Consider the following 17061-nt stretch of genomic DNA (forward strand, 5'->3'; position numbering starts at 1 on the left):
TAGCATGTGCTTGTAAAGGCCATAGGCTTTATACATTAGTAGATATTTTCATTCAGATATTCTGCGTTCACACCTAATTTTCTTGCCTTCTGTAATCAGAGAACAAGTTCAAGAATGTTGGATGTTAAACTGTTAGCCTGAAGCTGACTTGCTAGGGTGGTGTTGCTGTATCATGACAGAAACTCAGAATAGAGCTGCAACAGGTTAGGATTAACATGGCAAAACAGAAACCCACAACAAAAGGGTAGGGAAAAACCTGAAGAGGCTGCTCAAAGCAATCAAATGATAACATGGGTCAAATTCTATCATACTTGACACCCAATGCAATATCACTGCTGTCCAGGATGCAGCATGAGAGAAAGGATTGTCCAGGGATTAGTGTGCTAGCCAGAGATCTGGGTTCCATTCTCTGCTCCATCACAGACTTCTTGTGTGACCTTGGGCAAGTCATTTATGGTGGAGTTTTCAAAAGCACTTAAGTGCCTACTTGACTGAAATCAATGGAAATTAGGTGCCTAGGTGCTTCAGAAAATCCCATGGTTAATCTCTGTGCCTCTGTTCCCCATCTGTAAGCAGGGGAATAGCACTTCCCTATCTCACAGGGGTGTGGGAGGACCAATACATTAACTTTGAAGGGCTCTAATACTGTGGTGACACAGGCCATGTAAGTGCTTCAGATATGAGATCTGAATCAGTCAGTAACAGCCCCAGTTGATATAGCAGAGCTGAAATGAATTATGTGACAAACTGATAGCTGAGCAGGAGGGGAGGTAAAGCAGACACAGAAGCAAAGAGAAGCCTGTCTATGCAAGGAATAGCATAGTGTTGCCATTAGAGGTTCAAGGTCAACATTCTTGTGTCTGGTGAGAAAAGACCTAATAATCAGACCTCATGGGGCTGGTAGGTTGGATTTCAAGGCTTCAGAAATAATGAGGAGCGTGTTTGTTGAAGCAGGTGATGGAAAGGAAGAGTCTCATTCTGGAAAAGAAGTTGAGTTTGTAAAGACAAGTTGTAAGTCATAAAACTTAGCACTCCTCAGAGGGTTCCAGCTCATCATGCACATATCAGCTTTTCTATGAACCTTGTCTTGGTGAGATGCTAAGATCTATAATGTTGTCTGTGTAGTCTGAAGGCTTGAATTAGTCACACATTTTTTTTCTGTCTGTAGGAACAGAAAACAATTGCATCTGGGAACTGATTCATACGAAGTCAGAAATAGAAGGCAGGCCAGAAACAATCTTTCAGTTGTGCAGCAGGTAAACTTGACATGAAGATATATTTTTGACAAAATTACACTAATGGAATGACAAAAATACATTGAACATTTTATTTTTCCAAGTGACCTTTTCTCCTGTCTCTCAGCACTTCTAAAACACCCATCACCTCAAATCCAGACACAGAGGCAATGTTTAATTGGATGGAATTCGATGTGTAAAAAGTATCTGAAATTAAAGCAAATTCGGCTCAAACATTCATTCAGTGTCAGGAATCTGCACGTTTTATTGTATGATCTTAAATTTCAGTGAATTATGGCTGATGCAATCAAAGGCTAGAGCCATAAAGGGATTTAGGCTCCCAGCTGCCACTTCAGGTGTCTAACTCCAATATTTAGATCCTTAAAATCCCTGCTCAGCTGGCATCTAGCTTTCCTAGGCATCTAATTTTCAGCTGCTTCAGTCCCCTAAACTACTTCTGGTGGGCATGCACACAGCTGCCTCTCTCATGCCTAAACCTGAACAGGATCCTCAAAGTAGGAGTTGCCTATCTCCCTTGTAGCGCCTGATCTGGTAGGCATGCCTACTCAAGTGGGCCTTGCATAAAACACAGCTGCTGAAGGAGATTGGCCCCTTTAGCCAAATGGTTAGAGTATTCACTCAGAATGTGGGAGACCCAGGTTCAGTTCCCCTCCATCTGCCTGATGTCTAGTACATTCACCAGTAGGCTATTGGGTATTCTGGGGTGGGACTCCTTCAACCTTCCTGTTGAAGCTGTTCCACTTTGTATAAATAACTAAGCAGCACCAACCTTCAGTAGCAAAGAAGGCTGCTTCCGAAAGGAAAGACTGCTTGGGCATGGGTAAACAAAAACATTACGGTGACCTGTAATCTGCCTTCTTATTGCTGTTCCCTTAAACCTTGCAGTGAGTGTGAAAGCAAAACTAACATTGTTAAGGTGATTCGTTCCATTCTGCGGGAGAACTTCAGACGTCACATAAAATATGAGTCACCATTAGAGAAAACCTGTAAAGATCGCCTAGTTCCACTCAAGAACCGCATCCCTGTTTCAGCCAAACTGGGTAAGTGTCCGTTTGCTAGACTGGAAAATGTAGACTGGCAGTTTCATGATTATTATAGGGCATGAACCAAATCACTTCTCTTTCTAGACATGAAGAGGGTGGTGTATTTTTACTGTAATTCATGTTTTAAAATATAATGTACTTCTTGGTAGAGAGGCTTTATACCAAAAGTGCCAGTTATTATTAGGGCTGTCACACGATTTAAAAAATGTATCGTGATTAATCACACAATGAGTCGCACTGTAAAACAATAGAATACCATTTATTTAAATTTGTGGATGTTTTCTACAAATATTTGATTTCAATTACAACACAGAATACAAAGTGTACAGTGCTCACTTTATATTTTTGATTAAATATTTGCACTGTAAAAAACAAAATAGTATTTCTCAATTCACCTAATACAAGTACTGTAGTGCAATCTCTTTATCATGAAAGTTGAACTTACAAATGTAGAATTATGTACAAAAAACTTGCATTAAAAAATAAAACAATGTAAAACTTCAGAGCCTGCAAGTCCACTCAGTCCTACTTCTTGTTCAGCCAATCACTCAGCCAAACAAGTTTGTGTACATTTGTGGGAGATAATGCTGCCTGCTTCTTGTTTACAATGTCACTTGAAAGTGAGAACAGGCACTGTTGTAGCCGGCATCGCAAGATATTTATGTGCTAGATGTACTAAAGATTCATATGTCCCTTCATGCTTCAACCACCATTCCAAGGGACATGCATCCATGCTGATGATGGGTTCTGATCGATAATGATCCAAAGCAGTGCAGACAGATGCATGTTCATTTTCATTATCTGAGTCAGACGCCACCAGCAGATGGCTGATCTTTTTTAGTGGATTGCATTCCTTAGTTTCCGTAGTGTTGCTCTTTTAAAACTTCTGAAAGCATGCTCCACACCTCATCCCTCTCAGATTTTGGAAGGCACTTCAGATTCTTTAACCTTGGGTCGAGTGCTGTAGCTACCTTTAGAAACCTCACATTGGTATCTTCTTTGCATTTTGTCAAATCTGCTGTGAACGTGTTCTTAAAATGAACACCACGTGCTGGGTCATCATCTGAGATTGCCATATAATATCAAATATATGGCAGAATACAGGTAAAACAGGAGGAGACATACAATTCTCCCCTAAAGAGTTGTCACAAATTTAATTAACGCATTCTTTTTTAAATGACCGTCATCAGCATGGAAGCATGTCCTCTGGAATGGTGGCCGAAGCATGAAGGGGCATATGAATGTTTAGCATATCTGGCACGTAAATACTTTGCAACGCCAGCTACAAAAGTGCCATGCAAATGCCTGTTCTTGCATTCTGGTGACATTGTAAATAACAAGAGGGCAACATTATCTCCTATAAATGTGAACAAACTTGTTTGTCTTAGTGATTGGCTCAACAAGAAGTAGGACTGAGTGGACTTGCAGGCTCTGAAGTTTTACATTGTTTTGTTTTTGAGTGCAATTATGTAACAAAAAAAAATCTATATTTGTGAGTTGCACTTTCATGATAGAGATTGCACTACAGTACTTCTATGAGGCGAACTGAAAAATACTATTTTCTTTTATTATTTTCACAGTGCTGTTTGTAAAAAACAAAAAAAAAACACTTTTTTCAGTTATACACAGAATATGATGTAGAAAAACATCCAAATTAAATTTTAATTGGTATTCTGTTGTTCAACAGTGTGATTAAAACTGCAATTAATCACAATTAATTTGAGTTAATCACATGAGTTAACTGCAATTAATTGACAGCCCTAATTATTATCCCTCAACCCTATGGGGAAAAAAAAACATACAGAAGCCTACACCCTCAAATACAATTCTGCTGGGGACATTCTGGACTTTGCCGAGCTCTGGGCCAGAACAGAGAGGAGCCTTGGCTTGTGGAATCTGCCACTGGCCTGAGATCTTCTGGAAAATTCCATGGCTCTCAACTCTTTTCACTAATCCTAGGGCATCCCTTCTCTCATCATGGCATGTCTTCTCAGCTGCCATACTTTCCTCACTCAGGGGGGTATCACAGTGACGTAAGATGCTAATAGTTAGTATTAACTTTTGTTGTCTCATCCCCAGGCAGGGACATTGCCACAAAGCAAATCTACCTCACCAGAACCCTTCTCGTGGTGTACTTGAGGTTAAGGGAGCAGCAGAAGTATGCCACAGAACTGCTGCCGTTTACCCACTTTGTGTCCCCGACCCTAAATCTACCTTATTTATTTCCTCCAACAGACTTGGTGTATGTCAAATGTGTTACTTTGGGTGGAAAGGGATTTGCCCTTCACCTACTACAAGGCTTCCTCTAACTGATGTTTGGCTTTCTTTAGTGGTTTGGCCCTACCATTATCCAAAGCTCAGGCAACAGAACAAGAAATGAAGTGAAAAGAGGGAAGTGGTGAGGCAAGGCAGTGAGGGCTTGTTCCCTCACAGCATCTATCCATTCCACCAGCGTGCTTTATTTTTTGGTGAAATACAGGCCTTTAGAGCACTGCTTTCTGGTGCTGGGGGCAAACAGCTGAATACGCTAAATGTACATGAATACGTCTACGACCAAAGAAAGTAGGCTGTACTGAGGCAATAGGTGACTCGCTCGTAGGAAGCAGTGACACAGAAAAGGATTTGGGGGGTCCTGGTGGATAATCCGCTGAACATGAGCTCCCAGTGTGATGCTGTGGCCAAATGCTAGCTTTGGGTGCATAAATGGGAACGTTCGAGTAGGAGAAGAGGTTATTTTAAGTGTTTCTGGCACTGATGCGAGTGCTGCTGGAATACTTTGTCCAATTCTGGCATCCACAATTCAGAAGAATGTTGATAAATTGAAGAAGGTTCAGAGAAAGGCCTTCACTCATTCTTAAGGCTCATAAAACATGCCTTATAGCAGTGGTCCCCAACGCGGTCCTGCAGGCGCCATGGCGCCCGCGGAGGCATCTTAATGCACCCGCGTCCTGGCCCCCGGGAGAGTAGCTGCCGAAATGCCGCCAAATTTCGGGGGCATTTCGGTGGGGACGCCTCTCGCTGACGATGCTTGCCATCGACAAGTGACGTCATCGAGAGGCAGCACTCCCGAATTTCAGCGGCGACGCCTCTCGATGACGTCACTTGTCGACAAGCGGTGTCAGCGAGAGGCATTGCCTCCGAAATGCCGTGGCATTTCGGTGAGTGCTCTACCGCTGCAGTGGTCCTTCGGCTGGCGAAGGTTGGAGACCACTGTCTTATAGTGATACGCTAAATAGACAGTAAGTTACCCCTTAATTTTCTCTTTGCTAGACTGAAGAGATCACCCTAAGTACCTAGACAGGGAACACACATTTAATAATGACACCTTTCTCTGCTAGATTGAAAGGCTAACACAATTCAATGGCTAGAAATTGAAGCTAGACAAATTAAGACTGGAAATAAGGTATCAATTTTTAACAGTGTAATTAACCACTGAGATGTGAATTCTTCATTACTGGCCATTTGAAAATCAAGACTGGATGTTCTTCTAAAAGATCTGTCCTAGGCATTATTTGGGGGAAGTTCTGTGGCCTGGTTATACAGAAGGTCAGACTAGATGATCACAGCCTTTTGGCCTAGGAATCTATAAATTGGCCACTAGTGTTGCCAATATTGCAAGTCCTCTCCACCTGGACTTGAGACAGTTATGACTGCAGCATTCCTCTTGCATCATAGGAAGCAACTGACAGAAAAATGAATTTGGACTCGGATGGCACTTGGCCATACGATACACTAGGTAATTGACCCTGCTGCACAATTGTTTAGATTTGTTGTTTTGCAAACTATATCTGTGGCTTTATGAAGGATTTTGCATGTACTAAATACACAATAACTTTACAACTGCTAGAGCAATATAAAATCAAATACTATCAGTACCAGCAGTCTGATCTCAGAGGATACAAAACATTTTAATCAAAATGTGACTAATTAAATTATAAATCAGCCATAATCCTTTGATTATGCTACTGAGGGATACTGTATAATTCCCTTGTTTTGTGAAAGTTGTTTTAATGCAAAAATAAGACTGCCTTTTACACTTGCAGCTTCCACAAGACCCCTGAAGGTACTGAAGAATTCCTCCAGTAATGAGTGGAACAATGATACAGGGAAAGGAAACTTACTGGATTCTGATGAATGCAGCCTGAGTAGCAGTACTCAGAGTAGCAGCTGCCATACCACAGAAAGCACACAGGAATCCAAAAATTCATCTCCTATGAAACACTTTCCTAGCTGCACATCAGATTTTTCAAACAGCCTTGTCAAGGAATCTGATATTCTCAGTGATGATGATGATGACTATCAGCAGAGCCTAAAGAAGGGCAGCCCTACAAGAGACATTGAAATACAGTTCCAGCGGCTGAAGATTTCAGAGGAGCCTAGTGCTGACACAGAGCACAAGCCACTCACTGAAAAAGAGGCTGGGGATGGTTATAAGGCAGGAGAACATCCAAAGCTGGTGCGAGGACATTTCTGTCCAATTAAACGAAAAGCAAACAGCACAAAGTGTAACAAGGGAACCTTACTGGCTATGCAAGAACATCACCATTCTCTTGACAGTCACTCTGACAGTGCAAACTTGGATCTGAATTCTATTTTAGAGAGGGAATTTAGTGTCCAGAGTTTAGCTTCTGTAGTTAATGAGGACTGCTTTTATGAAACCGTAGAAAGGCATGGAAAATTCTAGCTGTGAGAGTGCTATCTGATTTAACAGGTTATTTAAAATGTTAATGTCCACATAAAATTTGACTTGATTTGCTTTGAAACTAGTGATTATGTGGAAATTGCTGAAAAACTACTGTTGGTTTTGTGCACTAATACATTTTTCCACAAAAATATAGTTGTAAAGGATTCTTAAGTTATTTTAATTTATTTGGGATCAAGAAAAATAGATTAAGCTGGCTAGAGTCTGTAAATTAGTTCAGCCCTTTTGAGCAGTTAGCGAGATGATGTTGTGTCCCTTAAAGAGGTGCATTCTAATTATTTTAAGTTATGTGGAAAAGGTGCTGGAGGAATTGTTGTTTTTTTTTAATAAAGCTATAAGATCACAACTTTTCCTTTGGGCATTTTTTCAGCAGTTTTAATTTTTGCTTTATTTAAAGCAGAATTAAGTTATTTTAAGGTGTTTTAGTGCACAAGAGTGCAGGAGTCCATTTTTGTAAGTTGCAAGATGCTGTTAACTTTATATATATGTAAATATAAAAACAAAGCTTGTACTGTAATCTTCTTTTATTTGATTGTATTTTTATTTTCTCTACCACCTTGTACAGTAAAAGAAAAATGAGCATTATGTCTAGTTTCTTGCTTTATTCACAGCTTTCTCCAAATGGAGCTTTCAAGACTGAGTTCTTTTGTTTGGGATAAGTAAGAGTATAAGCAGGCCTTCTGTGCACTTTACCCTTTGTGAAGCTATTTGCTTGAGTGCATTAATATAAGATTTCTGCCCAGTAGAGTGGAGTGTTTCTAGGATAAGGAGAGTGAAATGAAAAACCACTATCACATTATATTGTTTGGTATACTGGAATAGTAAGTAAAATTTTACTTTAAGGACTCACTCATACAAATTTCAGAGAGGCCCCCATTCGCCAGGTTCTGAAGCATGTGTCTAACTTTACCTTGCTGAATCAAGACCTGAAAAACAGAGTGGAAAATACACCAAACCTTCGCAGGTTAAGGATCCCATATTCAGGGCATCCTCTTTCTGTATAGCAGAATGGAATAAATAAGGAAGATAGGACCCTCGCCCTATTCCTCCAGTATTTCAACAAAGTGTGTATATATAGATGTGTAATCTTGAAAAGTCTCCTTTTATAGACTGTGCATCTTAAAAAAAAAAATGTGTGCCTGATTTTTTAGAGCTAGTCTCCCTGTTCAGACTGCTCCAAGTATCCTTTTTTTCTATTTCTCTTCTTCTGCTTCAGTTCTTCCCTGTAGTTGTAACTGAAAAGGTTTGTATCTTCATCACACATTTTCCTGTATGCATCACACAGGTTTTTAAAATGTAAAATGGAGAGCTGAGCTGGACGCAGAATTGGATCCACATCTGCCAACATCAGCATCTGTTCACTTTTTTCCAAGCGTTCAGCTTCTGGAAACAGGATTCTAAAAGGGAACAAAGAAGACGACATTCAAATAAATTTTTTCTTTAAAAAAAAATTTGCCTTCACCCCTGTGCTTTTCTTAACAAAGATTTAGTTCAACATAAGCATATCCCCAATTTAAACGCTTAGTTTGCGGAAAAGAAATAGATCTTCTTAAATTTTCAATTATTTTCTTAACATCTAAACTTGAGTTGGAAAATTAAACAAATTTAGTGGGAGACTGCCAGTTTAACTCTAAAGTAAATGTGACTTCAACACAGACGTATGTATTTTAGCTCCATTTTAAATTATCTGTAATATTTAAATATTTAGGAAGGAGGGTACAAGAATTGATTATTTGGATAGTACTTGCCATCTTGATGACTTTTGGTAACCTTAGTAAAAAGAATCACATCTCTTGTGGAAAGATGTCACCTTTACTGTCTAGCAAGCTCAGTACAGAAGCCAAGGATAAATAGGCCATAGTGGCTGAACATTTCAAATCTCAAATTATTTTGTAATTCAAAGGGGAGAATGCACTGGTCGTGGAAAATATTGCATCTTAGAGTGGTCACATTAGATAATTTAAACATCTATAATGCTCTAAAATGAGACTTGTATAGTAACTTAACCTGTAAATGTATCAATTCCTTTACATGCCATATGTTGTACTCATTCGGCCTACCACCTTGCTTTCACATAACCGTGTCCAAAACATCATATTATAAGAACTCCTGAATTAGCATCTAGAATTTGCTAATTTCCTTTGACCAGCTAAACAATAAGAGGATTGTGATCCTTAATTACATGCTAGACACAGTACTAAGGCACGTTAAGCTGCCACTGGATACAAGACACACACAAAAAATGCAGATTTTTTTTTTCCTTACAGAGAACTTTGAACAGTATCAGAAATTTGAGATTAAACAATAACTGATCTTTTTAATCTTCTGAAAATACAAACACAGCAATGTTTATTTTCTGCTCATCAGTAGTTCTTTCTGAACTAAGAGTGTGTCACACACTAGCTCATCCTGTTCACTTACCACCTCCCAAAGGTATGTATTCAGCCACTAGCATGGACAAACTGGCATTGCAGGTTTAGCTCAACTGCTGGCACCCCAGAGAATAAATGTTGCTCACCTGCTATGGTGAGATACTCTGCTGCACTACTAAAGGATGCAGCACAGAGCTGGCAACCCCGAGTCAGATGCAATTCTAGGCTGCTCCACAGACCTAAGTGACCCCCAGCATAATTAGACAACCCAACAGGGATGGCTAAAGTTACAGAAGCATAGGCCCAGCTTCCTGTGAGCAGCAGCTCTCCCCAGAGCCCCTGCAGCTTTGCATTCTGTGACCCTGACGTGGGTATGCCCCCAATGTTAGTGTCTGAGCCGGTCCTCAGACGATAGCATACAACTGTCTTCCTCAGTTTCTGCACTGGACCATTCTCCCTGAGCTTTTAGAATGTCTTTATACCACTGCAGCCTTTTTACCCAGTGTAAACAGCCCAGAGTGGAGGTGAGGATCTCACTTTTTGCCACTACCTCCATATGAGTAATAATTCTCCCCCTGTTCCTGGCTAGTAAAATATAATGTAATCACTCTATCTTCAGTTCAGAATTTTAGACCTTTTGGACACAACCCACACAGGCTCTTGTCCAGAACGTATTTTGTCAGTATCTGGGTCAGTTACTTATATATTTCAGTCTTTAGTCACAAATCTGTATTCAGAAGATTAAAACCTTTTTTTTAAAAAAAAAAAACCAAACTATTCAAAAGCTTATAAATTTAACCTGGTAATGCCACAGGCTTAAATTCTGTATTGTGCAAATAAAAAAGCACTAGGGCTTAATTATGGAGCAAGGGTGCACCCAGAGTAAACTTCTATGGAAATGATACTAGAATTGCTTTTGTCTTCAGTCAGTGTTTTGAGGAGAGCTGGATGTGATGAACTGAGATGCCTTGTAAGCGCTACAGATTTACAAGAAGTGAACGAACTCAGAGTATGGAACGAAAGCTCCATTATTCTTGATGGATTTAGTAGGCATCAACAACAATAGTGTTCTAAAGAGAATTCTGGTTAAAGAATTTACTTACCCCACTCCCCGACAGCAGTATTTTCTTCTGAACTGAAAAACACTTTTAACGACCCTTTCCACCAGCTTAAAGGGTTGCTGTATCTTTGGTTGCACCAAAGGGGTAAAGTGCACTACTGACACATCCACCTATAAAAAAAAGCAAAGTATTAGATACAGATAATGAACACAGGTTTGCGTTTTCTATTTTTTTTGCCCTCCAGTGTACATTCTTGCCATTCCTAAAGTAGCAGCGTGGGTGCCAGGAATCAGCATTTGGCATAACAAAGATACATTAATGGCTTGAAAATAACTAGAAGATACAGAGCTGTGAAATAACATTACAATTACTCAAATTCAAGGGTGAAATTCAACCCTAGGGTCTTGTCTTTTACCTTCAAGGCCCTTCACAAGTCTGCCCTTTTACACTTATCCACTTGCCTCTTATTGCATCACATATACATGCCCCTGCTGCTCTGCCAATGATACCAGCTTCAACCATCTGCTTCTCTGCTCCTCTCTCAAACATCTTTGTACTTTTTTCCATGCCACTTCCTGTGTTGGAACACACTCCCGGAATTAATCCATGAAGCTAATAACCCCTCTTCCACACCCTCCTAAAAAGACACAATTCTGCCATAATATAGAGAAGAAAGTCATTATTTATATTTATATATTAGACTCATAGACTTTAGGGTCAGAAGGGACCAATATGATCATCTAGTCTGACCTCCTGCACAAAGCAGGCCACAGAATCCTACCCATCCACTTCAATAACTCAGACATAGGTTAGGAGTTTGTTATAGAAGTCTTCAAATTGTGGTTTGAAGCCCTCAAGCTGCAGAGAATCCACCAGCAAGTGACCCATGCCCTACGCTGCAGAAGAAGGTGAAAAACCTCCAGGGCCTCTGCCAATCTGCCCCGGAGGAAAATTCCTTCCCGACCCCAAATATGAGCATGTGGGCAAGACTCACCAGCCAGCACTCAGAAAAGAATTCTCTGCAGTAAGTCAGATCCCATCCCATCACAGACCACTGGGAATACTTACCTGCTGATAATCAAAGATCAATTGCCAAAATTAAGCTATCCCATTATACCATCCCTTCCATAAACGTATCAAGCTTAGTCTTAAAGCCAGATATGTCTTTTGCCCCCACTACTCCCCTTGGAAGGCTGTTCCAGAACTTCACTCCTCTAATGGTTAGAAACCTTTGTCTAATTTCAAGTTTAAACTTCCTAGTGTCCAGTTAATACCCATTTGTTCTTGTGTCTACATTGGTACTAAGCTTAAATAATTCCTCTCCCTCCCTAATATTAATCCCTCTGATATATTTATAAAGAGCAAGCATATTCCCCCCCCCCAACCTTCTTTTGGTTAGGCTAATCAAGCCAAGCTCTTTGAGTCTCCTTTCATATGACAGGTTTTCCATTCCTTGGATCATCCTAGTAGCCAGTCTCTGTACCTGTTCCAGTTTGAATTCATCCTTCTTAAACATGGGAGACCAGAACTGCACACAGTATTCCAGATGAGATCTCACCAATGCCTTATATAACGGTATTAACACCTCCTTATCTTTGCTGGAAATACCTCACCTGATGCATCCTAAAACCGCATTAGCTTTTTTAACGGCCATATTACAGGTCTTGCTCACCCTTCATCATATGTTTCATATTGTATTAGGGATTGTGTAGACTAGGTACAACGAGTAACATTTGAATGTGTTAGCTAACATGTTTTAAAACTCTAGGCTAGCCAAAGGCGAGTTGCATTTTAACACGTCTTAGCCAGTTGAGGTGAACTCAGTAAGTTCAAATGATGAATGAGCAGCATAGTTACTACTAGTGCACTACAGTTCTTGCAACAGTTCATCTGTAATCCTTGTGTTACATGTTTCCTATTTTATTCTGTTATTTTTATAGTATAAAAACTAAGCTCTTTGGAGCAGGGACTGTTCTGAGTTTGCTTAATGGAAATTGTTGGAATAATGTAGTCTCAATCCTCCTATATAAGCAACAACAACAAAGTTCTAAAAGTAAAATAAAACAGTAACTGTCTACTGTACATAATCATCCTTGACAAATTAATCTGATTAAATTACTTAACCATGAGTACAGACAAGGCTAAACATTTTCATTCTGAACAACAAGGAATACTGGATTGTAGGGGTAAATTTTCAAAATAAATGATCAAATTCTAGTCAGTTTCTTGAAACAGCTAGTTCTAAAACACACGAGTCTATTTTTGATTTAATCCTGAGTAACACACAGGACTTTGTTCAAAATTGTAGTTGAGTAACTAAGTAATATTGAATGTACAACAATGAAGTAAAAACATCTTTATAAGAGGGATCAGACTGAAAATTAGTACTACACTAGTATTAAAGTATACTCAACTTTAAGGATGAAGTGGCTGAGCAGTAAAAATTTGTAAATTTCTCATTAAAATCAGTTACTACATCAGAGAACAGGAGACCAGCCAATGCTGTACTTATCTTTAAAAAAAGCACAAGAATTGATCCTGGGAATTACAAAACAGTGAGCCTCTCTGCCAAACTAGGCAAACTGATTTAATACAGAGCTATAAAACAACTGGATGAGGAATATATGATAAGAAACTAGTATGGTTTCTGTAAACAGCATCTCCTCAACCTGTTTGAAGTCTCACACAAGAGATTATTAAAAGAAGCTTAGGACTTCTCTACACAAAGCTTTGGTACTGGTTTAATAATTTGGGGTCTCCCCCCCAATAGTTATATTGGTACAGCTCCTGGAATAGATGAAGATATACCAATTGGTAGATCTTATTCCCTTTCCCCTATACAAATAACGATACTGGCAGAAGCACCTTTATACCAGTATAACTGTGTCCACACTACGGGCGCTGTGGTATAGTTAAAACAGTACAAGTTTTGTGGGTACACCAGGCCTCCTAGGGTGACCAGACAGCAAATGTGAAAAATCGGGACGGGGTAGGGAAAAGAGATAAAAGGCTCCTATATAAGACAAAAGCCCAAAATATCAGGACTGTCCCTATAAAATCAGGACATCTGGTCACCCTAAGGACTTCACAGTCAATACCGAAAGAGGTTATAATAGTGGAGGTGGGAAGGGCTAGGATTTCTATTAGGATCAATATTTCCTAAAATGTTTATTAATTATCTGGAAGTGAGGATGAACAGTGAAGTGGAAAAATGATGTAGGTGAGTCGAGTACAGTGGATTATGAGGAATTTCAGAAGGACTTTACAAATATATAAAGTTACACATGGAATTTAATGGCAACAAATGCAAGGGAATCCAGACTGAAGAAATATTTTATTTACTCAAACATTGATGTGCTCTACACTAACAGTACCCACACAGGAAAAATATCTGGGCCTCACTTTGGACAGTTCAATGAAAACTTGTGCTCACAGTACAGTGTCAGTGGGAAAAAAATCCAAGACGATTTTAGGCTGATAAACACCAAAGAATAACAGTGAACATATAATTCCACATACAAACAATGTTATGCCCACAGCTTGAAAACTGCATTTAAAGTTTTCTGTAAATCCTGCTTTCAAAAGAATACAGCAGAAAGAGAAGGGCAACACAAAGAGTTACAGGCTTGAAGAGAGAGAGAGAAGAGAAGGACAGGGTGACCCTGTGGATAAGGCAGTGGATGGGACTCTATTAAGAGACTTGGAGTCTGTCCCGGCTCTTCCACTGACGTGCTGTTTGACCGTGGCAGGTCACAGCAGCTCTCCATAGCCACTCAGACCTTTTGTACATTTTCTCCTTTTAGACTAAGATCTTCAAAGAAGGGCCAGTCTCTTACTACGTGCATGTCACAATGGAATCCTGATCGTGGTTGGGGCTTCTAGGCACTAAAGTAATATAGATAGGAACAATAAAATAAATACAGAATGTCCTGCAGTAAATGACAAATGACATAAGATCCAAATGTAGTGAAACTGAAAAAGAGTAGAAAGGAGAGGAATAAGGGGACATTACAGAGATACATAAATAAGAATGAAAGGCACAGAGAATCATAGAATATCAGGGTTGGAAGGGACCTCAGGAGGTCATCTACTCCAACCCCCTGCTCAAAGCAAAGCAGGACCAATCCTGAGGCAGCTTTTTGCCCTAATCCCTAAATGGCCCTTTCAAGGACTGAACTCACAACCCTGGGTTTAGCAGGCCAATGCTCAAGCCACTGAGCTATCCCTCCCCATCAGGTCAATAGAATTTTCTTATTTAGTTTTTCACACAATACAGGAACAAGGCAATATCCATTAACACTGAAAGACAACAAACTAAAACAGATAATTACATATACTATATATATTAACCACAATGCATAATTAACCTATGGAATCTACTGCCAAGAGTTAGTGTGGCAATGAAAAGAACAGGAGCACTTGTGGCACCGTAGAGACTAACAAATTTATTTGAGTATAAGCTTTCGTGGGCTACAGCTCCCTTCTTCAGATGCATAGAATAGAACATATAGTGAGGATATATATATATATATATACAGAGAACATGAAAAGGTGGGAGATGTCTTACCAACTCTGAGAGGCCAATTAAGTAAGAGAAAAAATGAAGTTAAGTTAGCATCACTGGAAAGGAATTAAATATTCAACTGAATAAGAATATTATTTGCAGATATATTAGATAGGATAAAAAGTACAAAGGATATCAACCCTCATGCTGTAAGATGTAAACCAACCATTAACTGCCTGGGATTAGAAGGAAATTTCCTTCACAGGCATGTTACTGCATATTTGTCTATTATGGAAGTTTTACACCTCCCTCTGAAGCATCTGGTATTGAGCTATGTCAGACTACATGAACCACTGGTCTGGACTGAAATGACAATCTGGTTACTACACTCAAGTAAATCCAGAAAAATTCCACCTGTCAATGAAAAAAAGATTCACATCAGTGTAACTGAAACTTGGTCCTGGGAGTATATGCTGCAGCCAAAAAAAAAAAAAAATTCATGAAAAGCCAAATGCACATCCAAATTAATTATCTGCATATGCAAAATGCATACTTAGCTGGGAAAATTTAGCAGCTGGACATGCAAGTGCTGGTTTGCATATGCAAAAACATATTTTACATGCACAATCAGCTGTTTGCTCAGGCATCGTGAGTACTCAAGTTTAGGTGACTATTGTTTAAAATTTAACCTAAGACATAAAAAACCCAATATTCACAAAATAAGAGGTAACAGGACCAAAACAACCCATTTGGGTCATCTACCCTGCCCCCCCTGCATTTTGAAGAATGACTTCAAAGTGAGATATATGAATCCTTGGTTTTGGAAGTAGGAGTTACCTTTGTAAAGAAAATTTCAGAAAAAAATTAAATGCAATTTACAATTTAGGAGGACACCAGCTTTCCTTTGGAAGAAAATCTGCAATCTCACAGCTGACCAGCAATATTTTCAGCTTCTAGAAAAAAACAAAGCACTCCTCAGCAGTCACTCAATTACAGGAACCGTTTTCGTTAGAAACCTAGGAAACTGCCTGGTTACTATGGCAACAGATACAGGAAAATGCTTTTTACTTGTAATTGGACACTTTCTTTAAATTACATACATTATTATCCCCTTCTTTCTATTTTATGCATATTAAAAAGGCTAGAATAACATAAAACTAGCAGCACAGTGTACACAAATGCATTTAAAATATATGGATTCATTTGCTTATCTTACTGTCAGCTCTTTTTCCTTATTTTCCAAATATTTTTAATAGGCAAAAAATAATTACAAATAATGCAAAAATAAAGTAATAATAAAAGCTAAAAATGTTTAAAGTTGAAATAAACTGATCTGCCAACAGTGTAACAACACTCATTACCACTCCTTGTTCCAGCAGGGTATCCTAGTACGATGGAGATTCCTGCCACATAATACAACAACATCAACACAAACATGTAATTTAGCTTAGGTCTGCCCATTCCCTGGACAATGAAAACAAATGCACTAAAGAAAAATCAGTTTGTGCGCCAGTCAACTGTTCAGGTAAAGTAACTATCACTTACCCAGCAGTCGCAACAAAGCTCAGATTATGGGAAATACATGTCTGCAGCAGAGCAGTGCTAGCTACACCCCTAGACACTCCTTTCTTAGATTGTTTTATTTTAAAACTTCACCAAAATGAGAAGCAACAATTGTCTTCACTCTAAATAAGATGGGCACAAGCCAGCACCCTGAGACACAAGAGTTCTCCGAACTAGGTTTTTATCTGTCCACCACCGAGATAAGGGACAGTTGTATATTTTGAAAGCAGAACTAATTTCCTCAAAATTCGTAACATTCACATCTCGAGTTTTCATTCAGGTCTAACCCTAGTGAAAAAAAATATTCAGGAAAATATTCTTTTCTCATTTGCAGTTGCGCCACCCCACTAACACCACTGGACCTGATTCTGATATCACACCAGCTTGAGGCCCAACATTTGAAAAATTTCCCTGGAATTTCTTTGCTTTTGTGCAGTAAGTTAGAACTTCAACATTGCTGGGGGGGGGGGCGCTTGGGGAGGGAGGGTATATTTAATTTCCTCTTATTCCCCCCACCCCTCTCAAACAGCAGAACTAAAGATACATCATCTCTTTGAAAA

The 17061-nt window shown here is 39.3% G+C and overlaps 2 protein-coding genes across 9 annotated transcripts in view; one reads left to right on the top strand and one right to left on the bottom strand.

Moving 5' to 3' along the window:
- The window catches only part of TIAM2 (T cell lymphoma invasion and metastasis 2), a 126074-nt gene extending 117953 nt beyond the window's left edge, over positions 1-8121 (top strand). For all 4 annotated transcript variants that reach the window (XM_030556623.1, XM_030556624.1, XM_030556626.1 and 1 more), the window contains 3 exons: positions 1169-1256; positions 2142-2296; positions 6343-8121. In XM_030556623.1, coding sequence (XP_030412483.1) covers positions 1169-1256; positions 2142-2296; positions 6343-6983 — 884 coding nt within the window. In that variant the 3' untranslated portion in view covers positions 6984-8121. The remainder of the gene's footprint in view (positions 1-1168; positions 1257-2141; positions 2297-6342) is intronic.
- TFB1M (transcription factor B1, mitochondrial) overlaps positions 7541-17061 on the bottom strand; it is a 49732-nt gene continuing 40211 nt past the window's right edge. For 4 of the 5 annotated variants that reach the window (XM_030556637.1, XM_030556635.1, XM_030556636.1 and 1 more), the window contains exons 7-8: positions 10477-10604; positions 7542-8398 (exon numbers count right to left, since the gene is read on the bottom strand). In XM_030556637.1, coding sequence (XP_030412497.1) covers positions 8155-8398; positions 10477-10604 — 372 coding nt within the window. In that variant the 3' untranslated portion in view covers positions 7542-8154. Of the gene's footprint in view, positions 8399-10476; positions 10605-17061 lie in introns of all 5 variants that reach the window. The other variant, XM_030556638.1, reaches the window with a different exon arrangement.

Source organism: Gopherus evgoodei, chromosome 3, assembly GCF_007399415.2.
Source record: "Gopherus evgoodei ecotype Sinaloan lineage chromosome 3, rGopEvg1_v1.p, whole genome shotgun sequence".
NCBI classification, from domain to species: Eukaryota; Metazoa; Chordata; order Testudines; family Testudinidae; genus Gopherus; species Gopherus evgoodei.